Source organism: Lissotriton vulgaris, chromosome 3_1, assembly GCF_964263255.1.
Source record: "Lissotriton vulgaris chromosome 3_1, aLisVul1.2, whole genome shotgun sequence".
Lineage (NCBI taxonomy): Eukaryota > Metazoa > Chordata > Amphibia > Caudata > Salamandridae > Lissotriton > Lissotriton vulgaris.
This window is the reverse complement of record NC_141689.1, coordinates 2110685297-2110712601: the sequence shown is the minus strand read 5'-3', so window position 1 is coordinate 2110712601 and position 27305 is coordinate 2110685297. Positions and strand designations below refer to the sequence as shown.

Genomic DNA, 27305 nt, shown 5'->3' with positions numbered 1-27305 from the left:
ATAAGGCGAGACCTGTTGGATTTGCTATTGGGGTTCATGCAAAAAATAATCATCAGCATTCTGACACATACATTCCACCAAACTCAAATGTTCCAGTAGTCATCAGCCAGACCTACCGCAAAACCACAGAAGGAAGTTTTTTTTTTTACTGCTAGCAAGGTCAAATATCATCTGACTGGCTTACGTTGTAGAAGTCAATTAATATTACATTTATGGTGATGTACAGACTTTTGGATTTATTTTATTAGCAACTCTACATCTATGCCCGGTGTCACTTTACACCTCTTAAAGTTCATAAAGGCAGAACTGCACACGATGCACACCAGCATGATGGATGGATGAGAGGTTGGATGCAATGTGATGTGCTGTGTCCGTAATTCCAGTCAAGAAAAGCTGTGAACGGAGCGCTTTGGTGATGAGTTCTACTTCTGCCTGTACGTGGCAGGGTATCCACAGTTGGGAGTAACAGAGACCCAGGATTCAGGAATAAGTATAATACAATAGATCAACTAGAAATAAATGTGACTGCAGATTTGAGAAGTTCGAGACAGGAGCATCAGTCCAGTCAGACAAGGCCAGACAGAGTACTATCCCTGGTCAGAGAAAATTAAACATGAAATTCAGATCCAATTCTTACCTCACATTCATTTTTTCCTTACTTACATACTGCCGTAAAGTGCACATTTATATGTGGGATCTGCATTTTTTTAACTGGCAGTTTGATCCAGTTGATACCACCATTTGTATTTCTGTACATGCAGATAATTACCTGGGTGGCATAGCAATAGGCACTTATGTCCACATGAAGGTTTAAATTCTTTTTCACACACTTGACCGCAGGAGTGCGGTACAAGCCATGGGTCCACCGGTGGGTCTTCCACTTTTCCACAGTAGCAGTAGTACCTACTGGGGGTTTCAACACGCTGGTACTCGAAACGACACTTGGGACTAGGAACAGAGAGAAAGAACAAATGTAATATTTACAGAAAATGAACATATAGTTCTGACCACCTATGTGCTAAAAAAGCCAAATCACTGCTTTAAAATGCTACATTACAGTAGAACTAAGACAAAAGAATGCTATAATTCCAATTACAGATTACAGCAGAATGAAGACAAATGAATGCTATAATTACAATTATAGAATAAGAATAGCGAACTAGCACTATAATAGCCTTGAATGACGGACTGTGCGATTTGTAATGCTCTTTTCAGCACGGTTTAATCAAAGGTATGCAAAAGTAAAGCCATGGTATTTCACAAACCAGACCATAAGACCGAGACGTGGATACTCAAAAACTACTTAACAGATGCAGTCCAGCATTAGAAAAATTGTGCGACAATCTGAAAAATATGTGTTTTAATTTCTTCTGGAAAAAATGCAAAAACGTCCAAAATAACCTAGGAAATCTGCACAAACAGCAGACACAAGTTACATTGATATGCATGAAACAAAGGGCCATATGCATCATTCCAAATTGCGATCGCAATTGGGCTTAGTGGTAGGTATTAAAGAAAACGGACTCTCAAAATAAGGAATCGCAAAATTTGCGATTACCCTATTTTGCAATTGCATATAAGGAATCGCAAAGCGTGATTCCTTAAATGCAATGTAAGAAGCACAGAAAAAGTGCAATTTGGCCTTAAGGAATCGCAAATTACCACCAACTTCAAGTTGGTGGTAATTTGCGATTTCTTTGAAAAATGCACTTTTTTGCATTTTTCAAAGAGCCATGTGGTGCACATACATGCCCTTGGGGCATGTATGTGCACCACATGTGCTCACATGCACATTGCAGGGGTGCAACAGGGTGTCCTTTTGACACCCTTGAAATTGCATTATCAATTTGCGATTCTCTAATTGAGAATCGCAAATTGAGAATGTCTTCCCTTTCATTGGTATTCCTTAATTGCAGATCGCAATTTGCAATTCGCAATTAAGGAATATGTAGGATTCGCAAAATTATTTGCAAATCCTGCATACATACAGCCTGATTCATCATAGTGCCATTTTGCGAGTTTGAAATAGCGAATCATAAGGAATCGCTATTTCAGACTCGCAAAACGGCATTCATGTAGGAATCGCAAAAACAAAAGCGATTCCTACATATTCCTTATTTGCGATTAGCAAATTGCTAATCGCAAATAAGGAATAACTCCCCATTCATTCCAATGGGCCAAAAGGCCCATAGGAATGAATGGGGAGTATTCCTTATTTGCGATTAGCAATTTGCTAATCGCAAATAAGATTGCGATTTAAAGGGTGCCAGGGGTGTCCTTAAAAGTAAATACGAACAGGTGTTGCGCACACACATGTCCGAAGGACATGTGTGTGTGCAACATGCAACTTAGAAAAATGCTTTTTCTAAGTTTTCGCTATTTACCACGAGGTTTGACCTCGCGGTAAATAGCGGGCCGAAATTGCGAATTCGCAATTTTAAAATGGATGATGAATTGCATTTAAGGAATCTCAAATAGAGATTCCTTAAATGTAATTCATCGCAAAATAGCAAAATCGCTATTACCGATTTTTGCATTTGGGATGATGAATCCCAAATGCAAAAATAGAGCTCGCAAAGGGCCAGATTCTCAGAATCTGGCCCTTTGCGAGCCCATTTCGGCTTCATGAATCAGGCGGATAGCGTTTTGCGATTCTCAAATAGCGATTCACAAAAAATCGCTATTTGAGAATCGCAAAAAAACATTGTGATACATATGGTCCATAGAGAGTTACTGTCCTTTGAGAGCGTGCAGCCCTAACAAGACACATGCATTTCACATGCACTAATAGGGGAGAGCAGAGGGCAGGCTATGGAATGACTCTTGTAATGGAACCTTGGCTGTGGGTTAGGCTAAGCAGTTGCCATGCACTCAGAGTGCCTTGAAACTGAATTTGACCAAAACTCTACTCACGTACTTATTCACCGACTACTGAAAATCCTCAAAAGAGCCAATATAATAAATTCAAACCAAAGTCAGTGCCAGCAGTTTTGCTGCTGGGGCCGCTGCATCTCTATGGCCTCGTCACTTCACCATTTCCTTTGGATGTTTCTGCATGATGTTACTTTGCCTAAAAATTCTGTCCCTGGAGAGGCATGGGATACTAAATCTAGACTACACTGACCTGTCTGCACACCGGAGAACAGCAAGGTTACCATTGTCTCCCAGGTCCTCCTACTGGCATACAGAAATCCCTTTCCCTAAAGGTGGCAGCTGTAGCTGCAGCCTGTGAGAGAGACTGCTACTGTGCAGTACTGTAATAACCTAAGGTGCTTCCAGACATCAGGTCATGTTGAGCACGCACTAACAAACAAGATACTGAGTTTCCAAAAACAAACCAAAAATCTACTTGAAAATCAGAATCACTAAATTTGGATCTGGTTACCTTAATTTGACTCAACTGAGAGTATTTCACACATAACGGCATATATATTGAGGGTGTTAAAAACAAGATAGGTTGTCACATTTAAACAGTTGTTACAGAACAAAATACCAAAACTATATTTAAAAAAATCAGAGACTGGAAAAGTGATGCTTATTTGTAATGCAACAAGAAAGCAGAATCCAACATATTTCTTGATGCACAAAGGCATTCGTGATTCAACATCACGTTTGCAAACATACCCTACACAATATTATCTGAAGGAAATAAAAAGTACATTTCTAAAATATCAAAAAGACCGAGAAATCTTTTGGATCTACATAGCCCTCTATCCGCTTTACATGGGTCAACCTTTGGGTTCTAACTATCGCTCCACCTGGTTCTGTTGAACGCTAAAGAAAACGTTTTTAAAAAATTGCAGATATCTTACCAATGCCATGGATAATCTTTCTTTCCAAAATCATCATCTGTTATAGAGGAGACAAGAAAAACGCTGTCCTTGGCCCACTTCTGGATGCAGGGCATATGGAAGAGACAGAAACATCCAGAACAACTCCACACCTAGGAAGAAGCTATTGGTTAAGGGTGGGCAGACTCATAGCAATAGGCATATTCTCTAACAAAGAAATCAGTGTCTTGTATCCGACTACCCCCACTTCACCTCAACGGTCACTGTATCTGAAAGCGGCGCTGGCATTGAAAAATGTGCGACATTCAAACAAGGGCTGAACGTATAAAAACTTTACAGGATGTGCCATTGTGTTTTCAATACTGTTAGAGTACACTGCTTTTCCCTTGCTGCTAATATCCCCTGAATTCTGCACTTCATGGGCATAACACTAAACATCTGCCATTGGGTAAAAATACGTTTTGAAGCAATATATGTATTATACATCACCAGACATGCATAAATAATCTCTACTAATCAGCAACAAAATAGAGATAAATAAACCTTGAACGCAATAAAAAAATCCACACTCTACAACAAGACAATATGAGAAAAAATGCACAATGCATAAACTGATACCTAATGCTCGGTCCTCCATTCACATGAACAATTCATTAACCTATAACAGCATTAAGGGTTTTTCATTATCCCCCACTTCTCAAACATAATATTGTGGGCTGACAGTTCACTTAATCTTTGGAATCAATCGTCGCACGCTGGCTTCAGATGAAATTTCCATACAGATGGAATATTTTTCACTGTCCTAAAGCATGATGTATCCATTTAAGAAGAGGCCAAATCAGAGCCATTGAGGTTGGAAAGAGCAACAAAACCAGTATAATAGTGTCACAGGAAGAGTACAGCCTGATATAAATTGAATCCTTGAAATCATCCTGAGTAAACTATTTTACTCTTTCAGAAAACCACTGTATGTGCTCAATGAACCAGCACTGATGAGATTCCAAAGGTTTACAGAAACATTTTCAAGGGTGAACAATTCATTCAGAACTAAAATGGTTGTATACGTCTCAAGACCAATTCTGGCTCACTCGTAACCACATCGGAAGATATCTTTTCCCACTGTTTCACAGATAGTTCGAAGACAAACTCCTCACTCTATTACTCTCTTCGTATCACTCGGTCGGCAGAAGCATCGGTTAATGTACCATATAACCCTTAAGAACTTAAATAATGTACTTTCACTAACTGAAACAAAATTGCTGGATCGCAGCTGTAAACCTGTGTCAATAATGTGGCCTTGTTCTGCTTCTGGTCTGTCTGAGGAATTTCGAAGCAGGAGGGGATAGGTCCTTGTGTCACGTTTGAGGTGTATGGAATGCCACTCCTGTATGCTTGATGAGCAGGGAAGTGCTCCCAACGTGGCGAAGTCGCAAAGCATGTCGTGATTTTAACGAGGAATATTCTCCACACATGCAAGCATGGAATGAGAAATGGTACTCAATTCTTTTTACATATATGCAGACAGTAAGCCCCTTAGTCTGGCTGGTTGTACTATACACTGCAATCCTCACAGCAGATCCCTTATTAAAGCGTGAAACTTCAATTCTTAAATTCATTTTTAATGTGACCTTTGATAGTGTTTGAGACAACCAACTGCACTGATCAAGCAAAGAAAGTGAGCCCGAAATCCTTGTATATTTTCTTTTTTTAGATTGATTCGTGTAACAGGGGTGGTTTTGGGGTGGGGAGGGGTTTGAGAGGTTGCATGCAAAGTTTCACAAGCTTGTTTTGTGTAGTGAAAAAAATGTATGGCTCCTCACCTTCCAACGACTGCCAATCAATGAACCAGAGTGACCTAACCTCTTTTTCAAGATTCAACAGTTACAATTACAAACACGAGGCACCCTCATATCAGCATGAGCACTCGCATCACACAATCTTGTGAAGCCAAATCATGTTGACATACCAGCATTTCTATTTCACATACACAAATGGAACACTTAACATGTTTCTCTGAGAAGCCTTTGAATAAAAGGGACCGACATTGTATATTTTAGAGTGCTTGTTTCACAGGAATCAGATAAAACTACGACCATCACATGTGGTATTGTTGGCTCGCTCGTTAATGAAAAATGTTACAGAGTTGTGACAAACAGCACTTTTTCAGCACAATTTCCCTTAAAATTAGTTAATCAGTTTATGTATGCATTTGACATGACCCATTCTAACTGAAGAAGGCATCTTTTGTCACCTGTATATTAAATTTGTTTTATTTCTCAATCCGCTCTCTTTCAATTAAATTCCCAGTCATTTTTAAGATGGAGAATCTACAAGGTTTGGTTAAGGTGGAAAAATTAAATCTTATACAAATCTAACGGCTTAGGCTGTAGACAGAAGGTGAAGACACTCCCAAAGCATGCTTAAAGCAGTGCAAATGTAAAGGCTACAAAGAACTCAAAATGTTACACCAATCTTACACACTTAGACCTTAAATAACAGTATTGTTAAGTTCATAAAAGCTCTGTACACTAAAATGTCTAGGCAAGATATGAGAAATAGCATTCATGGAGCAGAGCAGGATAGATAGCATCTGCCAATAAAATTAGAAGTCAGCATGAATGCTCACTGAAATATCATCATTATATACAATTTGAAAGAGCAAGTATCAGCTTTACATATTTGCCACCAAAAATATAGTTTTCATTTTGAATCAATAAATAAAATGTTCTGAATAATAGCTTGTCATTTTCATGAAAAGATGTATTTTTGTCTAGAGACAAATGCCTAACATTTTTTGTAAATAAATGCTTGGTCCCAAACATTCATTCAGTCTATCATTTAGATCAGCATGCCTTGTGTCGCTGCCATGAAATCCACAACAAAATACTCATAAACATGGCAACATGCTAACAAAATACCATTCTCGAGGACCATAATGCCAGGTTGACCATCAGCACGCCAACAATAACAAGCAGTATGTCAAAGCCTGCATTATGCCAGGGAAAAACTTCAGAAGGCCAAATGATGACCATAATGTGTCAGGAATTGCTACTATTATGCCAGGGAGGTGAACTATATTACAACAGGTAACCGTAACAATCCATCATTATTCCAAGAGGGAAAACACACGCAAAGGACGTGCACAAATGCCAAGAATGACTACTGTTATGCCAGTTGCAGGCCTCACAGTTTTGCCCACAATATGCCTAGGAAGTCCGCCTTAATTTCAGGGATGATCAACAACATGGCAAGGATGCCCCTCCTTATAATGACAACAAGCATTTACAATGCAACGGTTTCGCCTTTGCAAAAGTTAGAGCTATTGGCATTTTAAATGACAACATTTTTATTTATGTGTTGGTTTTGAAAACAGATAAATAAATGGCATTGTCATTTACAATGCCAATAGCTTAATCTCTCGCAAATGCCACACACACACACACACACACAGAGCCCCCCACAAACACACAGAGCCCCCCACACCCACACAGAGCCCCCCACACACCCACACAGAGCCCCCAACACACCCACACAGAGCCCCCCACACACCCACACAGAGTCCCCCCCACACAGAGTCCCCCCCACACACCCACACAGAGCCCCTCCCCCCCCAACATTGGGTGCTCACCAGCATACATGTGTAGTATAATGCGAATATTTAGAAGAGGGTGTATTGTAGTGTTTGCCCTCTTAATTTTCTAAAACACGTCAGGCGTCGAAGTATGTGTGCAGGTTTATCAGTTAAATAAATGTGGAAACAATTTTACAACCACATTTATCCCCAAAATATACAGTAAATATGGATAAATAATTATAAAAATGGCCCAAACATAATTAAGGATAAATACAGACGGAAATGTTAAAAAGCAAATGCCATAAACCCAGAGCCTTAATTATACTCCAAAAAACTAAAGCACATTTCAGTTACAGTACATAACTCACCAACCCCAGTACAGACATATCCCTCACAATCCCGAGTACATACACTGGCACAATTGCACGCACACACACTCAAATCACAGCCCTCCGTAAACTAAAATCACAACACTATAATAATATTATTCCAATAATAAAACCACACACCCCTTCCACATCTCTCATGATTCCTATAAATATACCCTATGTGATGTGACCGGCAGCTACAGCCCCAGTAGAAGTGCCACAGTCGCGTGTTCAGCCTCATCCCTTCACAGACCCCTCCAGTGAACCACAGTCCCCAGTACATGCGTCAGAGTGGGAAGTACACACCTCTCGTACGTCAGTAATCCCATCACAGGCCTCATCCATCACAACCCCCAGTATGTCCCAGAGTCCTGAGTACCTCCACATGTATCTCAACACAGACCCCCTCAGCCCATCACAGCCCTCTTCCCCCATAAAAGCAAGAGTTTCCAAGTGCATGTTCTATCACAGCTCTGCATTACATCACCAACAACTTCAGCTCACCAGAGCCCCAGTACATGTTACGTCATACCGGTGTATCCCATCACAGACCACTTCAGCCTACGATGGCCCCCAGAGCAAACGTCAGTCTAAAACGCACATCCCTCTCATTGTACATCATGTATCCTACCACAGACCCCTCGTGTGCACCACCGACCCCTGCAAAGGCAGCGGAGTTCCAAGCACACGCGCCAGCACACCATCAGACACCTTCACTACGGTTACCAGGTGAGTCCATGCCATTATTAACACAGTTTCCTACTCCTAGGATTTTCTTAACCCCCTTAATGCATTTTGGCAAAGGGAAGTACTGTCTCGTTTCCCCTCAAGCGACTGGACTATCACGCCTGAAAACAGTGATTAGTAAAAGGAAAGTCCTGAACTGGAGCACTGTCCCGGACCACATGGAGTAATTTGGTAACCAGTGAGTGCCCTTCAGTATTTCCCGCACCAGAGCCCGAGTGTACCCTACCCGACCCAGCCCCCTACAGTTCGAGTACCTGCGACTGCAGCCCCTGCTTGTGGGTTCACCAGAGCCCCCTCCGTTGGGATTTTCAACTTCCAGCCCCATTGTAGGTCTGCACCGCAGACGGGGTGCTCTTCTCGCTGCCTGGCGGGGGCGCCTCGAATCTCCGCGTCCAGTCCAAGGCGCTACAATTCTGTCGGGCTGGGGGTCTCGTTCTGACAGACCCACCGAGTCTCTTGACCCGCGCTGCAGGTCTGTGCTCCCTGAAGGTCTCGCGGTGGGCGCCTCGTCTCTGCTGGCGTTGTGCGTGCAGCGCTGCGCTGCCTCCGCTGGGGGCTGGTTCACGTGTGCCGCCTCCCTCCAGTAATCAGCGCTTCCCGCTCGCAGGTGTGCGTGCCTCTTGCCTCCAAAGCGGCTCTTTTCCCTGCCAGTGGCTCTGCGGAGGCCGCCCGCTGGTGTCGCCCATTACCCCCACCCTCTGCCACTCTCCCAGTGCCAGTTGCGCCCCTCCCCTGCTTGCTTCCAGCAGCCACGCTGCAAACACCAGACCGCAGGTCACAGCAGCAAACACGAGGCGAGGCAAACTGCCACCCGCTTAATTTATTAATTTATTTATTTACATCTCCGTGCCATGGCCCTTCTACTCACCTTTTTGAATTGAGAATGAATGGCGGGAACAAATGGATCGCTGACGGCGGGAGGAGGGCGGGAAAACATCCTTGGCGAGAGGAGTGGGCGGGAGGGAGGAGGCACGGATAGTGGGCGGGAGGGAGAAGGCACGGACAACAGGAGAGAGGGCGGGGGATAAACAAATGGCTCGCTGACGGCGGGATAACTCCTCGGCGAGAGGGAGGGGGGCGGGACTTAAAAAAAGAGTCAGAAACGCCCACGATTCGCGTTCTGAACGGGAAACAGTGATGGACAACCATGTCTTCCAATGGCTAGCCTCCATTTATGGAGCTAGCCAATGGAAGACCGAGGCGGGACGAAGCCCCATAATGGAGATCATAACATTTCGCCCTGGGCGTAGCACCTGCTTCGCAGGTGCTACGGCCAGGGCGAAACCTAAAAACGGCTGTCATTATACCATGGAGGCCACCTTTATACCACGGATGTCGAAAAAAGGCCCAGGATGAGCATTTTATTATAGAGGAATGTGAAATCTTCTCAAGTGCTTGGTCCACAAAATGCCAGGAACGACTACTACAATACCTGGGTCCGTATCATTTCAGCAAGCTTAAAATATGCTCACCAGCCCCAATAAATGAATGTCCAGCTAGATACTTGCTTTTATGAAACAAGCATTGGCAAACCGGAAAGGAATTGCCTCTGGAACCTATTGGCTTTTTCAATAATTCCAGTAATTTTGAACAGCATCCTGGATCAGCAGAGTAATGCAAAATAAAGATCCGACGCTAAATGTGATGAGGAGCCCGGTCTCCCATATCGCACAGATTTTTATTGGTCTTGTGTTGAATGGGGCCTCTTGAAGGCGCCTCAGGGGCCTGTGTTATGCCCCTGCTCCAATGCTGTGCAGCACAGATGATGGACGGAATGCTGAGCAAATCAAACATTCACACCCCCCAGGCACAGATGTGGGTTAAATCAATAGTTTTTTTGCTTGCCATGCCATTCCAGTTTGGACCCCACCATATGCAAATCAGTCTTGACCCCACTATCCATGAGAACAGTCCAGCCTTAACTGCCAAGCCAGGTCCTCCCTGGACCAGAAACAAGCATCCTGAGACCGGTTTCGGGGTATCACCATTCATAAGCCAGGCTAGCTTGAATCCAGTGGCACAGCAAGCACCGGACCTTTGTCTGGGCATTGAGACAGGTTTGAAAGGGTACTTGTGTGGGTGGCACACACAGTGCTGCAGACCCACTAGTACCATTTAGAGTACAGGCCTTGGGTATATAGTAGATCACTTTATAAGGGACTTATACGTAAACTAAATATGCCAATCATGTATACACCAATGTCACCAGGTTTAGTGAAGAAGCACATGCACTTTAACACTGGTTTGCAGTGGTAAAGTGCTCAGAGTCCTAAGGCTAGCACAAAGACACAGCAAACTGTGGAAGCAAGCAGGCAAAACCTTTGGGGAAAGACCACCCTACAGATGGCAGGTCTAACACTGAGTGAGCTGTAACATTTGCAAAGACGCTTTTAACGTCAGTTTCAGAAATGCTGCAGTGCCGTTAGTAATTGGCATCACACAGAGTACAGAGATCTTCCATGAGTGATAAGTCCGTGCTTCTCCATGAAGAACTGTGGCTGTCACCTGAACATTTACAAGATCACACTTTCTGAGTGGAGACAGATTAATATTTGGCAGCTACCTCATGGGATAGGAGGTTGGGGTAAGGCAACACACAGGAAGGAAAAAGCAAGTTGAGGGGCAACAAAGTGAAGGGAATTCAAAAGAAGGGGCGGCAGTGGTGGGGGTTAGCAACAGGAGGGGCTCACAGGTTGGAGGAAGCAAAACGAGAGGGAGAGAATGAGAATGAACGAGAGTGTAGTGTCTGCATTTATTATGACATATTATTATAAATCTTATGGATGTTTGTACTATGATTATCTTAATTTCATTCCCCTCTCGGTTTCCTTCTATGTACGTGCATGAACCCCAAGTGCTGTGACCTTCACCAACATTCCACGTCTGTTTAAGAGTTCAACTGCTTGTGCTTCTTTGCACAATAAACATGGTTTTAGTCCTACTTGCTTCTTTTCTACAGAGGGCGCAATGTGGGGGTGGGGGTAAAAAAATCAACGCATGCAAGCGAGAACAGCGTTCGAGGACAGGGGGAAGCAAACAGGCAATAAACGCAACACAGGGGGAGAGGTACTCAAGGGAGACAGAAGAAAAAGACATTCTCTTAGAGTGCTTGAACTAAAAGAAAAAAGTAGTTCCTGAAATCGGAGCAGTGGAAGGACACAGGTAATGTGTATATGCTCCTGAGGAGAGGCAAACCCACATCCGCTACTGAATTAGAACCAAGCAAATGAAAGTGGCATTGAATCCAAACAATGGTAAGTAGTGGGTGGCTCTAAAACCACAGTAAGATAATAGAATGGCTCGCAGTAGGCGGAGGGGAGAGCTAAAAATGCTGTACTTGTTCTCTCCTGAATCTTCGAGGTACACAGAACAATTCACATAAATTAACAAAAGGGTCAGACATCCAGCCAATACAATGATTCTTGTATGTGAAGTACGTTTTACTTAATCACCTACCTCATATCAATGCTTTTAAATAAATCAATAATATTTTCATAGATACTTAAAGAAATACAAAATGTAATTCCGATTTGACCCCACTTTTAGTCCCTGAATATTAAATCCCTTCAAATAGTCTTCTAATCAGAAGGAGTATACTTTGTGAACGCATATATGAGGGTGGAGGGAAGGAGTGTGGCTGGCGAACGCACTCTAAAGAGGCTCCGCAGAACTAACCCCATTATCCACCTTTTAGCCTTTATTTTACCAGCCATTTGCCATTAAAACTTGCCGCATAATGACCCTGATACTACCCTGCACATGCTTGTGTCAGTTCAACAACTATTAAAGCTCTAAAACGCAATGCCGGAATATCCGCCCGATTTCGGCCTACTGCTGAGTGGCAGTGGGGGGAGGTTGGGCACTGGTAGCGTGCCTTGCAGGACTTTGCTTCCTCCTCCATCCGACTGCACTGGTGTGACGATGGACCTGCTTGGTGCCCCTTACCCAACCATCAAGACTGGGTGACTGTGGTGTCCTAGCGGCGTACCTCCTGTGTGCTGGGGCAGCACCCGCTCCGGTGAATTTGTCAGTAGGAAACATGCTGGGAGTACCTGTGGTGCTGCCTGCTCTGACACCACAATCTGTGTCAATGGATTGCCCCAAGCGAGTGGAGGCACAGTTGACCTACCACACTGCCCCCCTGCGCTACACCTGGAGAGGCCTGGAGACCGAGTTCAGACCTGGTCCTGCCAGCTGACGTCGGCTTGCGGCCAAGGGCGAATCCCCGCTGAGCACTTGGAGGCCCCCACCCTGTGCTATATATTTGCTGCTCCCGTTTGTCTATGGCTTGGTTAACCCACCGTTCTGCACACTGTGCTGTGCATGTGGAAGCCCGGGGGTTGCATCGGACCCGGGGCTGTTGGAAGACGTTGGCCTGTGACTGGAGGAGGAGCCCTGCTGTAGCCCCCATCCTGCGCTGTGGGTTTGCTGCTTTTGTTACCCTCCGGTTGGAATATGTTGCGGGGTGACTGGAATGAAGCAGATCATTGGAGCCGCCCAGCGGCACCTCCGATGCATTTGATACACCAGCAGTCATCTGAGTGACAAAGAAAAAAAGTCCCCCTAAACGAAATTTATTCTAGGTCTGCGAAAAGTGGAAAGCAAAATACCATGCGTCTCCAACTAGATAGGGACATCACAGGCATTGAAGGTAGGTTTATGCACCTCTTAAATGATATGGTGTGCGCTCCGTATAATAGGCCCCACATCGTAGAGGACCAGCATGAACGCCTGACACTCCTGGAGAGGTTGCATAGTCTTAACTATACTACCCATGCAGTTAAGTCCCATGCAGCGGCTGACAGAGCTGGCTCTCTCCTTGCATAGCTCTCACCTTGCATGGCTCATACGACAAGACCAACAAAGATGCCCCACTGTGGTGCTATGCTCCGCTGATAGCATCCTACTCCACACGCAACGCGAGATCCATGGCAAATTGATAATCCTCTATACATTGCTATATCAATCTGTGTCTGACACCACCCAGGTAGACGTTGACACCTTTCTAACCACCATGTCTCTCCCCTCCATCACAAAAAAACAAAGAGCGGAGTTAGTTGATTCCCTCGCCACTGGCAGGACCCCCTGCCCGATGATTTACCTGCAGAATTTTATAAAAGCTATGCTTCGATCATGGGACCCCCACCTACACACTCTGTACGAGGAAGTTCTGGCGTCCTCGCTTCTTCCAGACTCTCTCTGTGAGGCGCTCCTGGTTTTGCTACCTAAACCAGATAGAGACCCCAAGGCCCTGGGCACATATAGGCCACTACCGCTACTTAACACTGATAACAAAATCCTGGCAAAAATTCTTGCAAGTCGATTGCCGCCTCTAGGCTCAGCATTGGTCCACCCGGACTGAAACGGGTTTGTTTCAGCTTGTACCACCTCCTTTAACCTACAACGTTTTTTCCGAAACCTTGAGTACGCCCAGGATCTCTGGCCCATGCAGGCTGCCCGGTCTGAGACCTAGCCAAGGCCTTCGACTCCCTGGAGAGGACCTTTCTTTTCGCAGTATAACTGCACTATGGCCTGGGTGACCAATTCAGAAGATTGGTGCTCCTCCTGTACAACCTACTGTTGGCCACAGTAAAGACTGGCTACCTCATATGTGATCCCATTTGTATATGCAGGGGCAAGTGCCAGGGCTGCCTCCTCTACTCATTGCTTTTTCTCCTTAGCTATTGAGCCCCTGGCAGCGAATCTAAGTGCCCAGGGTTGCGCAAGGGGAATACCCCTGGGAGATGGTGTCCACTTTGTTTCCCTTCATGCAGATGACTTGCTCATCTATCTTCGTGATGTCTCTATTTATTTATTTATTTATTTCACTTGTATTGCACAACAGCTACCCAACAAAGGGTTTCCCGGCGCTTCTGATTCAGTGGTTTGTCTCTGGAAGTGTAATTGTTTCAGATGTTGAACAGCCAAGTCTTTAAGGCTTTCCTGAACTTAAAATAGCAAGTCTCATTTCGCACAGAGAGTGGCATCGCATTCCACAAAGTGGGTCTGAGAAATGAAAAAGATTTTCCACCTATTCTTGACAATTTAATTTTGGGAACACAGGAAGGGTAGTAAGGGTGTACTAGGGTTTGCAAATATTTTGGGGCAATTTTAGTGGAGTGCAGCTTTTTTTGTTTTGATTTAAATTAAATTTTTCATTTCCAAATTTAGGTTTAATAGGAGTGGTATAGACAGGGCTGGTCCCTGTGTGGTCCTGATGAAGAGCTAGGGGTAGGCTCGAAACATGTTGATCTTACACTGAATTCCTAACCCATTATCAGTTCATTTTCTCGGTGTAACACCCCCTTTTAGACATACCAACCTAGGAGCGATAATAAAGTATTTTAGCCCACTAACAAGGTATTTTTAATCACTTTAATCCACTCCACCACATTGTGCACTACACATAGTCTTCCACTTAAAGTGCTCCTACGTAGTCCGCAAGTCGCAGCACGCCCCAGTTCGTAGAGAACTGGGATGGCCCCAATGATGGAGCATGTCACCGTGGGGAAACCCTGGTGAGTGAGGGGACTCAAGAAATACATTTTTCTTTCCTGAAGGTAATCCCTGATCAAATTGATCGGATTCCACATCCTTACCCTATGACTAGGCCCTCAAACCCGAGAATCCCGCCACAATCGACAAGACTCTCAACCAAAACACTGGCCTATCAGAATTGAAGGTCAATTGGACCAATTCTTGTCTTTTCCCTAAGACAACGACCACCCCTAACCCTGGTCTCATCCTTGCTGATAACCCGCTCATCTGACAGCCTGACACATTTAGTTATTTGGGCATCCATGTATTCCATACCTCCGCAGAGCTCTGCAGCCTAAATAGTAGTATTAATACACAAACACAAAGTGAAATACAGCACACCACAAATAATAAACACAGTACTCTTAAGGCTGGCACTTTAGCATTGTCAGGTTCAGATCCTAAGTCTCAAAATTTCCACAGTGACTTTTTGCTCAGTGCGGTTGCGCTACAGAAGCTATGCAGCCTGGTAATCAGTCTTACTTTTTATCATTACGGTTGCGATACAGAAGACCCAGATGTGTCTACGGCCTGGCGATGAGCGGTAACCGGAATGATGCCAGTGATGCAGAAGGCTTCTGCACTGCTCCTCCAGTTGTGCAGTAAGTCTTCTTTATTCTGACTTCAGGTCTTGGCTTGCTTGTGGTGGTTGAGTCATTTTATTTGCTTACATACGTCACAACCCGCTACGCTTCACTTTCCCATGCTGTTCAAGGATGATGGCCCTATCTATTCACCATGGACCCCTTCTAGTATACAGGTTCGCTAACAGCAACACACAGGGATATGGCCCCTCCAGGTCACAGCACTGCACAGGGTGGTAGGCCTTTTCGGTTGCAGCGATGCAGCAGAAAGATAGCCATTAAACTTCACAGCAGCCCTTACCTGGCAAACAGCCAGAAGTTGGTACTCCAGGCTGCAAGGAAAGTGGTCTTGATTCTCCTGCAAGAGGTCCCCTCTCTCAGCAGAGAGACTAGCCGACATTGACCCTCAGTCATAGTAACAACAGGCAGAAGTCATAGTGAGCTTCGCCACGATCAAATACAGCCACAGTTGACTGTCTGGTGCTTGACAATTTTGGGACTCTCAAGCATCCCTTTTTATGATGTTTCAAGAAACTTAAGGGTTTTAGTGTGCTAGTCTTTGAAGTTCGTGATGTGGGTGTTGCTCACTTTGGAGTGCCCACTCCTTTGTCTTGTCCTTTATCCAGGAAGCAGTTTATCATAGTCTATCATACTACACCAACTCCAAGCTACTTTACCCTGCACACAGGCCATGATGGGAGTGTCAGGATCACTCACATATGCCTACAAAAAAGTTACAAAGACCCCAGCCCTACTCTTTAGGAGTCCCTGTCTGCAGAGTTTCTCTTATCAGTCTGCAGAGTTTCCATTATAAGCCCCAATGACTAGGCCCCACTGACTAGTGATCTTTCCAGAACCAAAGATCCATTTTGAAAAGCACAAGAAAGCCTGTCTCTCCCTTCCTTCAGTATATGTGTCCTATCCAGCTCTCAGGAATGCAGGCAATACACAAATCTGGGATGGGTCCTCCAACTACACATGCCTTTCCAAGGCCCTGTGCTTCCAATACACAACCCACAGGCCTCCATATAGTGTACCACTCACAGTCACACATAAATTACAGCACAAGCTGCACAGCGCTAGATACTAACAAGATTTCGGCCAAGGCCTCATTAAGTATACAGCAGTGTAAGTTTACATGAGTGCGCTGGTGGGCCTCACTCCAGGATCACAGGTTTTAAGGTCTGTTCACTCTACTGAACATAATAAAAATGATATGCTGCTCAACCGCTCTTCTTTACTTTTGGTAAGGGCAGTAGCGCTTTACCCCTACAAGGGTAATGCTTTGTGCACCCCTCCTGGTCTGACAAGACCGCAATCAATGAGACATGCCTAGGTCATGGCTCACACGCTTGATTCATGTTGTACCATGATAAAAAAAATTGCCACAAAGGATCCAGGTATCATTGCAGCTGAACACTCAGGGCAGGGGTGCATGTCTGTCACCAAGCAGAAGATCCTTCCGTTCTAACAGAACTGTATTATATTATGTAAACATTAATATGAGAATGCATTATTATTAGCGCTGCAAGATATTCCTAACCTACCTGCACAGCATACAGCCGTTGACTATCTATGAAACTCTATATACACTTTATTTTTGACAGCTTATTTGTAAACATTGATAAAAACATGTTTTTAAAAAATGGCACTCCAGGGCATTTTTCGTGCAAACATGCAACTTCAATAAATATGGAGTTCTAAACTTTCATAGATATGAATACTGTGAAAGACAAAAGCACTTCTTAATCCACCAACCAAAAATGTGCAATAATCCTCCAACTTCTGAGGAGGTCATCTCACCGCCGACCATTTAGATACCATTTTATTTCTCATACAAGCAAGCAATATTGCTCTGTAGGTCTGAAGCTGAATTGCATTCATGAAGTGTAAACTCCCAATGTTTATGTCAGTCCAAGGAGTCCATCTGTCTACTGATCTATAACTGATGGCAATACAACCACAATGTCCAGTTTCTGTCTATTAGATATGCTTAACAATGCACACTTAGATAAAAGAAAAACATACTTACAGCTTGGTTCCTCTTGACAGAAGCAATACATATTAAGCAGGTCATAGCACCGGCCTGGAAGGCATCATTTACGTATTGTCGTGTTCGCTGCAGTTCAGTCGAATCTCCATCTTAAAATAATATGCAAAAAGAAAATCTTCTTCAGCTTGGTTCTTTAGAACTATATGTTTGTTAATTCTATTATTCTAAATCAATTTATATGAGTAACAAGCAATCGATAAAGGATATAAGATAAGGTGAAGACTGCAATCATTTAGTGTGAATATAGGTAATTTAGGTCATTAAACTGCATTAAAAATGGTTTGCAAAATTATGAAGTAATACTATCACAAAATGTGCTGCAATAACATTACATAAGGATTATGCTACTTTCTAAGTACGCATCTACTCTTGGAAAGTAGAGCTGTGGATTCACATGCTTTGCATACTCCTGCCATCTAGTGTTGGGCCCGGATGTTTGCAAGTTGTTTTTCTTCGAAGAAGTCTTTCCTAGTCACGAGGTAAGGTGATTCCTCCTTTCAGTGCTAGTGCGAATGGGCATCGACTCCATTGTTAGATTGTTTTCTTTCCGCCATCAGGTTCGACGTGAATTGCTGTGCTCTGGTTCGAAACGGTCCTTCGTGTTACCCGCGGTGCGCAATCCACTCTACCTTCGTCGGTATTGTTATTGTAAACGTTTCCCTCTCTATGTATCCATTCAATCCGAAAGTCTCATCTTCGGTCAAAAGCATCATGGGCGGCCTTTGGGCCTAGCCGCGTCGATCCACCCCTCTGCCGATGGAAGGGACTTCATTTCAAATCTGTCTTCGGTGCTACTCCAAGTACCCTCGCACCGATCTACACCAGGTCTGCAACTTGTGCTGTTCAAGTCGAAAAAGAGTCTTCGAGATCGTTGGGCTGGACGACGAGAAATGCAGAGCCAAGGCACTTAACAGACATCTTCGGAGAAGAATCTGGACAGGAAGAAAGGCAGCTGCAGAAGAAGAACTCCGACCTCGGGCTCAAGTTGGAGTCTGAAGACATTCCAGTAGGACAGGGTGTCGAAAGTACTAAAACCCCATACCGCATAAACTAGCTTCCATCCTACATAAGGCTTTGGCACCACCTCAGACTTCGGGCCTTAGTCGGCATAGAGACAATGTTTCTGACGCCCCGGCCTGTCCTCGGGCCCCTGCACCAAAACAAGTGGTCAAGCCTTCCGGCTCTGGATCGAGCTGTGACACATTGTCTTCAGACCCAAAATATTTGTCTCTGAAAGACAAATTTAATTTAGAGACGAAATCCTCTGCTTCGAAACAAAAGTCCAGCTCGGAGCCGAAACCTTCTGCTGCCCAGGACAAAAAGGACAAGTCCAGTTCGTCACTGAAAATCCAGACACTGGACATATTTTAGCCAACACTCCCTCCAAGAGGAAAATCAGTTCAGGACACTGGATACAAGATCCCTCTTAAGAAGGAGGACATTGCTACAAGTCTCATTCATCCTTCTTGGCCATTCTCTCCATCACCTCAATCATCTTCACCTTAACCAATACTGATCCAGACCTATACCTGCAAAACCTTCACCTCCAGGCGATAATGTATCCTATCTAGAGCTAATTTCCAGAGCATCAGCATATCATGTGGTTACACTGCATAAAGAGGCCTTAGATGATGACTTTTTATTTGAAATACTAGGGTCCTCACACAGTTAGTCAGAGTCTCCCTATGTTAAAATGAATGATGAAACGTGCAGATGAGATTTTTAAGGACCCTGTTTGTGCATGTATTTTAACACCCAGGGCTGATAACAAATATAAACCATCACCCTCTGGTCCTGTTTTTATTAAAGGACAGCTCCCTTTAGATTCCCTAGTAGTTTCCAGCGCTCGTCAAAGAGCAAACTCTCAGACCTCTGGGGATGCACCTCTCCCAAATAAGGAATCTAGGCTTATTGACACATCTGGTAAAAGGGTAGCGTTTCAATCCGCTAATCATTGGCGCATTGCCAACACGCTGGGCCTACCAGCTAAGTATGACAGGGCACACTGGGATGAGATGGAAAGCCTACTTCAGTACCTCCCAGAAGAGCACAAGAAAAAGGCACAAGAGCTAGTTCAAGAAGGGAAACTAATTTCTAACTCTTTTATTAGATGTGCTCTTGATGCTGTGGACACTGAAGCGAGAGAAGTTAATACCAGCATTCTCTTACGTCGACGTGCCTGGCTTAAAATTTCTGTGTTTAAACCAGAAGTCCAGCAGTCTATTTTAAATGCTCCTTTTGATAAGCAACATTTTCGGACCTCAGGTTGATGAGGCTTTAGAAAAGATTAAAAAAAAGACACTGATGTGGCGAAATCCATGGAAACACTTCAGACTCCTTCAAGCAGAGGCTCCTTTTGCCACTCATTCTATAGAGCAGGGTCTAAAAGTACATCTTCAGACCCTAACAATTCCTCATAAAAGTCATATGTGCAGCCCTCTTCCGGTAGAGGCTTCTGTAGAGGAGGGTACAGAGGAAACCATTTTAACGGTAGGGGTAAGAGCAGGCCAACACGTAACTTCCCTTCCCCCAATAAGCAGTGCCTTGCTTACACTTCCCCCGATCATTTAACACTTGTCGGGGGATGACTTCAACAATTTCTCCCAATTTGGCAATCCATAACATCAGACACATGGGTGTTAGACATTATCCGACATGCCTGGAGCTCACCAGCAATCCTCACAATATTCCACCTCGCACTCACAAACTCTCGTCACCAACTCTCACCTGCAGCTCCTCTAACAAGAGGTACAAGCACGTTTAACAAAAGGGGCTATAGAACCAGTTCCATTACAGCACCAAGGTTCAGGGGTGTACTCGCTGTATTTTTAAGTCCCCAAGAAAGACGGCTCCTTAAGACCCATTTTGGATCTAAGGACGTTAAATCTGTACATACTTTCAGAACATTTCCACATGGTCACGCTTCAACAGGTCCTTCCACTGCTACAACAAAGCGCTTTTATGTCCACACTAAACTAAAAAGACGCATACTTTCATATTACGGTTCTCCCGGCTCATCGCAAATACCTCAGATTTGTGATAGCAGGAAAAAACTATCAATTCAAAGCACTCACATTTGGAGTAACTGCTGCTCCCAGTGTTCATAAAATGTCTAGCAGTAGTGGCAGCATATCTCAGAAGACAACAGATTCAGGTCTTCCCATATCAGATGGCTGTTCATCAAGGCTACCACACAAGAAAAGTGTCTACACCACACTCAAACTACATTAGACCTACTCCATCAATTGGGTTTCACGGTCTCACCTTCAGCCTTCACAAATGCAGTCCTTTCTGGGAGCGACTCTAAACACTTGCACAGCTCTAGCCTCTCCCAATGCAGCCAGAATTCAACATATTCAATCTCTGCTAATACAGTTTCAGGCCAATCACTACTTAATAGTCTGGACTTTCATGCAACTGCTAGGGATGATGGCATCATGCATTACGATAGTGTCTCATGCAAGATTGCACACGAGTCCTCTACAAGAGTGCTTAGCATGTCAGTGGAATCAGTCTCAGGGTCGCATAACAGATCTAGTGTTGGTAGACAGCTGCATCCATTGCTCTCTGCAGTGGTGGAACACACAAAACTTATCAAAAGGGCGGCCCTTCATCGATTCTGTTCCACAGATCGTGCTAACAGCAGATGCATCTCTAACAGGCTGTGGTGCCCACTAAAAATGTTTCTTTTAAACTGCAGATCGCTTTCAAAACATTCAACAGAATTGTCGATATTATTGCAAGATTTAAAACCTGATGCACTGTTTTTGACGGAAAGGTGGCTCCACAATGATTCCGACCCTACTCTTATCCAAACTCTTCCTCCTGGCTATCTGATACACAGGGTAGATCGTAAAAGTGGTAGAGGTGGAGAAATAGCTGTTATTGTCAATAATAAAGTCAACCACCGTATCACAGCAGACCCTTTGCTGGACTGCGAAAGTCTCATCTTTGCGATTGACGCTTCCCCGACTAGCACCTTTTCGGGCCTCCTAATCTACCGCTGTCCAGGCGCTCCTAGACATTTCCTTGATGCCCTCCCTACCACCGTCGCTAATCTAGCCTATGATCCTTCCAATTTCACGGTGCTTGGATACCTTAATCTCCATCTAGATGATCCATCTAATAAAACGGCCAATGAACTGTCCGAGAACGTCCTTGCACTTCAGTTTAGTGAGAAAGTGAGAAAACCCACTCATTCTAAAGGCCATTTATTGGATCCTGTTTTCAGCAACTGTAATGAACCCAGCGAAGGAATTCCTGTCCCACTCCCGAGATCCGATCATTTTTTTGATCCCATTAATCTGGGAAATGACCGGACTGTCTCCCCCCTAGTACAATCTCTGTTCAGGAACGGAACTGGCCCAAACTTCCCACGGATCAGTGGAAACATGTCCTGGAATTCACTAGACCAACCAATGACCCAAATCTCCACCAGGCCATCGAGAACTTTAACCACTGGATTCAGGGCTCATTCTTCTAAAAAGGCCTAAAATAAATTAAGCAGGCAGAATGTCGCACCATGGTTCTCCCCTAAGTTCAGAGATATGAACCAATCCTGCAGAAGGCTTGAAAGGAAATGGAGAAGAGACTATTCAGACCTCGCTATATCAGAATACAGGGAGGCAATCAGATCCTATAAACTTGAAATTAAAATTTCCAAAGCTGTCTTTTATGAAGGAAAGATTAACCTAGCCGCTAACCCTCCCAAAGAAATTTTCCGTATTGCCAAAACCCTCACCAAAATGCCCCATAAACAGCCCTCACTGGATAGTGCTCTTTTACGTTGTAATAGCCTAGCTGAATTATTTTCTCAGAAAGTCCAAAACATTTTCTGTATCATTTCCAACCTCACAGAACCCTCCTGCTGTGCTATCTATGCCAGATCCACAACCTGGAACCCAAATTTCTCTTGAACAATTCCCTCCCCTTGATCTTGCACTACTGCGTCCAATTATGACCAAACTCAAATCTGGCTCCCTGACAGACCCTGCCCCCCGCAGATCCTTACTTTAATTTGTCCGGTTATCCTTGACCTTGTGAACTCCTCCATCTCATCGGGCACAGTTCCCCCAGCTTGGAAATGTGCCATGGTCTAAGCCCTCCCAAAGAAACCTAATTTAAATCAGGACGATCTTTCCAACTACCGGCCCATTTCTCTTCTCCCCTTGGTGAGCAAGATTTCGAGAAACACATTAATACTACCTTGGTGGACTTCCTTGAATTAAACTCCATTCCTCCCAGACTGGTTTTCGCCCCCGATTTGGGACTGAAAACGCCCTTCTTGCAGCAACTGAGGAGGCCAGGAGGATCTTGGATGGTGGAGGTAATGCTGCGATTATCCTCCTGGACCTCATGCCGCTTTTGACACTTTTAACACCCTCATCCTCTGACTCAAAAACCTGGGAGTATCCGGTACTGCTCTAACCTGGGTACAATCCTTTTTGAACAAGGGAACATTTAAGGTCTTCGAAGGTGATGTTGTCTCCAATCAATGGCCCCTTAGTTGTGGGGTGCCTCGGGCCTCCATGAGCCCAACCTGTATATGAGGCCCCTGGCAGAGATTGTCCATCCATTTGGCATAAAAATCATCACTTATGCAGATGACACTCAGCTCGTGGTGGCGCTAAACCACCACGAGCAGTCAGCTAGCACCCTAGGCTGCTCCCTAGAGGAGGTTGCCAGAGAGATGGAGCTCTCTTGCCTTAAACTTAATGGGGACAAGACGGAGTTCCCACTCCTGGGCCATTCCCCCTCATTCAACTCTGCCTTGCTTTGGCCCAACTGCCTTGGGCCCGCACCAGCCCCAAAAGACCAGATTAAGAGTCTGGGCATATGGCTTGACTGTTCCCTTACATTCAACTATCAGTCAGCGAAACTTTCAGCCACATGCTTTGGCCTACTTAGGATGCTGCAAAAGATACTTCCCCTCCTCCCTTTTCAAGCCAGAAGAATCATGGTCCAGGCTCTCATCGTTACCCGCCTGGACTATGGAAATGCTCTCTATCTGGGTGCCCCACAATATACCATCAGGAAACTCCAGAGTATCCAAAATTGTGCCTCCCGTCTACTCTTGCAGATCCCCCGCCAACAGTCTGCAAAACCATCCTTGGAGACACTGCACTGGCTGCCGATTAGGTAAAGGATCCAGTTTAAAGCCATGTGTCTGGCCCACAAAGCTTTCTGGAAGAACGGCCCTGCTGTCATCCAATCCCTGATCACCCATTACCAACCTAGGAGGAACCTCCGCTCAACTACTGCCTATCTCCTCCTACCACCTAAAAAAAGAAGAACCAGATGCAGCGGACGATCTTTCACCTATAACTTGGCCACCCTCTGCAACATTCTCCCACTTTCGCTTCGCCAGGAGCCCAACCTGTTGGCTTTCCGAAGACTTCTGAAAACATGGCTCTTTAGGAACCGCATCTATTTCCTCTTGCTGACCACCGTTTTTTGCAGTTTGTAGCTCTGGGAGGCCTCAGGGTAGCCATCGCGCTTTACAAATTTCATTTCATTCATTTCATCTTCACAACTTCACAATTCAAGGTCTATGGGACAAAAAGTACAAAGCTCTGCACATCAACTTTCTAGAGCTTCTAGCTATATATCTAGCACTGAAAGCTTTTCAGTCTCACCTCATAGGGAAAGTTGTCCTAGTCTGCACGGACAATATGACAGCAATGCAATATGTACAAAAACGAGGGGGGGGGGGGGAGATTTCTCTGCAACGGTCACGACTCTCTCAGACCATTTGGCATTGGGCAATTCATCAGAGTGCCTCTTCTGGTAGAGCACCTACCAGGAGTGGACAATCAGATTGCCGGCCTCCTAAGCAGAAGGTGGCAACAAATACACAAGTGGGAACTTCATCTCCAGGTTTTCCTTCCATACTTTCAACAATAGTGAAGCCCACAAATAGATTGGTTTCCCACAGTGGACAACTCAAAATGCCCAAGCTTCGCCTTCAAGTTCCCACACCCTCTAACCAAAGGCAATGCCCTATCGATGAATTGGTCAGAGATATTTGCCTACGCTTTTCTGCCTCGCCCTCTCCTTCCATTTCTGGTATGGAAGCTCAGACAAACATCCCGCACACCGATTCTAGTAGCTCCCAATTGGGCTCGTCAACGGCGGCTCACGATACTTTTAGAACTGTCAGTAGTTCCACATCAAAAGCTGCATCCCAATTCCAGTCTTCTGATGCAGAACCATGGAGAAGTCAGACACCCAAACCCAAAGAGCTCAATCTAGCAATTTGGCTCCTGAAGTAATAGAGATTGGCTATAAAAGATTGCCACCAGAATGTATGAACATTCTTAAAGAAGCAAGAAAGCCTACTACCAGAGCATGCTATGCAGCAAAATGGAAAAGATTTGTTATATATTGTACAAATAACAATATTGATCCATTAGATGTACTCATAACATCATTTGTTACCTTCTGCATTTACAGCGCGACTAGGAAAGACTTCTTCGAAGAAAAACTACTTGCAAACATCCGGACCCAACACTAGATGGCAGGAGTAGGCAAAGCATTTGTATCTACAGCACACATGCCTTGAACTTTGCCTTTTTGCAGCGTAATTTAGTCTATCCTGCTGTACAATTTGATCCTTCCCTGCCCCATAATTCCAGTGGCCCTGCACATAACCCACAAATATTAGAGACCTTGGTTTGGCAAAGTTGCTGCAGGCTCGGGCAGGGAGACTTCCTGAAGTCAACCACCGACTGGCGAGGTAAGTTGGGTTCTTGGGAGATGCCTGGACATCATCGGTTGGGCCACCCAATGCTGTGGGGCGTCAGGTGCAGGGGTGTCTTTTGGTGTTGGATTTCCTTACCAGCTCCTGTTGCGGTAGGGGGGACCCTTCAAGTTGAGGGTGCAGGTGGCGTCTTGAAGCTTGAGGAAGGTCGGGATTACAAGAATTCAGGACAGGATCAATAGGGAGACATCCTTGTGGTGTTGGGCCACTCGAACTCAGGCCGTGGGAGTCGGGTGCAAAGTGGTGCAGAATTGTCAGAATCCAGATTCTGTGGGTGAATCTTTGCTTGAGCAAACCCAGTGCTCACAGGAGACAGAGTCTGTAAAGTGAGTGCAGGGCAGGTCCCCCGGGCTCTGGGGGGGGCTGCTGGACACCCCAGTTTCTTCACCTTTAGGCAGGTCCGAGGCTGACAGCCCAATAGGGGTGGGGCCATAGCAGTAGGTGTCCACTTCTTCCTTGGTCAGCACGGCTCTTCAGTCCGACTTCTTTCTTCCTCAAATCTGAGGAGGCAAGGTTCAGGGTTGCCCCAAATACTAGGTTTAGGGGTGTTAAAAGGGCTGTGCAGGTCAAGACCAATGGTCCCTTCCTTGGGGTGGGTACACCCACTCATATGCCACCCTCCAGTGGGAGGGGGCATAAACCTCTTCCTGATTGGTTGGATCCCCTCATCTTCAAGATGGAGGTGACTGAGATGTGTACTTCACCTTGTCTACCCCACCTGAGGGGTGGGGTCGGCAAAGGTGGGCACACCTCTCCTCCTAGCTTGGTTTTCCTGCCGATTCTCCCACCCAAAGTGGCGACAGAACCGGTGGCAGTCAGTTACTAGGGGTAGCAAAAGGCAGGGACAGCTCACAAAGGCGGCATGCCTTTGAAGCTTTCCCTTCGTGGACCCAGCCCATCCTGGGGAAGGAGGCACACCTCTGCCCACCTGGATGGGCTTTGTTTCTGGACCCAGAGAGCAGAAGATCTCTACCCAAGGGTCCAGAAACTTGCCAGGTGGTGGCAAATGGTGGACAGAAATTCTGGAACCACACCAGGGCTATTAGTTTTTCAGGGGCCATCTTTTAGATGCCCTCCGAGTGCATTTTACATTAAATCCCACAATGGCATCAGTGTGGGTTTAATGTGCTGAGAAGTTTGCTATCAAACTCCCCAGTTTTTGGTAAAGCTATTATGGAGCTGTAGAGTGCGTAATGACCAACTCCCAGATCATATACTCTGCATGGCTTTACTACACTGAGACTTAAACACTGTAGGGGTACAGGACTCATATCACTGCACCCTCACCTGAGGACTAGTGCACCCTGCTAGAGGAGCAGCTTTCCTAGGCCTAGGCCTAGGCCTCAGGCAGTTGGGATTTGTGCCCTATCGACCCTTGACTTTTCTCTGCACCAAAACACGCAGCCTGCAATGGCAGTGTGTGGGTGTTAAGGTACAGGGCCTCTAATGGTGGCGAAATAGGTGCTGCAGCCCTTAGAGGTCTTCCCCGGTCACAGTGCCCTTGGTACCCATGGTACCTTCTACAAGGGGTGTTTACCTGTGGCCAGGGATGTGCCGATTGGGGAGTACAAAAGTACAGCTTTGAGAAAGAACACAGGCTCTGGGAATCTGATTGTCAGGGACCCAGAGCACTCCAAGTCAAGAGTGTATCATAGGTCAGGCAAAAAGTGGGGCCTTTCCTACATGTGGTTAAACAAAGTGGAGATTGCTGATATCCTAGTATCACAAGACCCAAATTGGGTTTTTGTCACAGAATGATGGACCAACAAAACCTCTGGCCCAGACCTGGTTGAGGTTATTCACCTGAACGTCTTTATCCTTAGATTAGATAAATCAGTTAGACCATGGGGTGGGTCTGGCAGTGGTTTTTAAAGCTATCAGTGCCACCTGGA

General features: G+C 45.1%; 1 protein-coding gene across 1 annotated transcript in view; it reads right to left on the bottom strand.

Moving 5' to 3' along the window:
• Window positions 1-27305, bottom strand: part of NFXL1 (nuclear transcription factor, X-box binding like 1) — a 680877-nt gene that overhangs the window by 589497 nt on the left and 64075 nt on the right. The window contains exons 4-6 of the mRNA XM_086962681.1: window positions 17634-17743; window positions 3813-3943; window positions 770-948 (exon numbers count right to left, since the gene is read on the bottom strand). Of these exons, the coding sequence (XP_086818807.1) occupies window positions 770-948; window positions 3813-3943; window positions 17634-17743 (420 nt within the window). The remainder of the gene's footprint in view (window positions 1-769; window positions 949-3812; window positions 3944-17633; window positions 17744-27305) is intronic.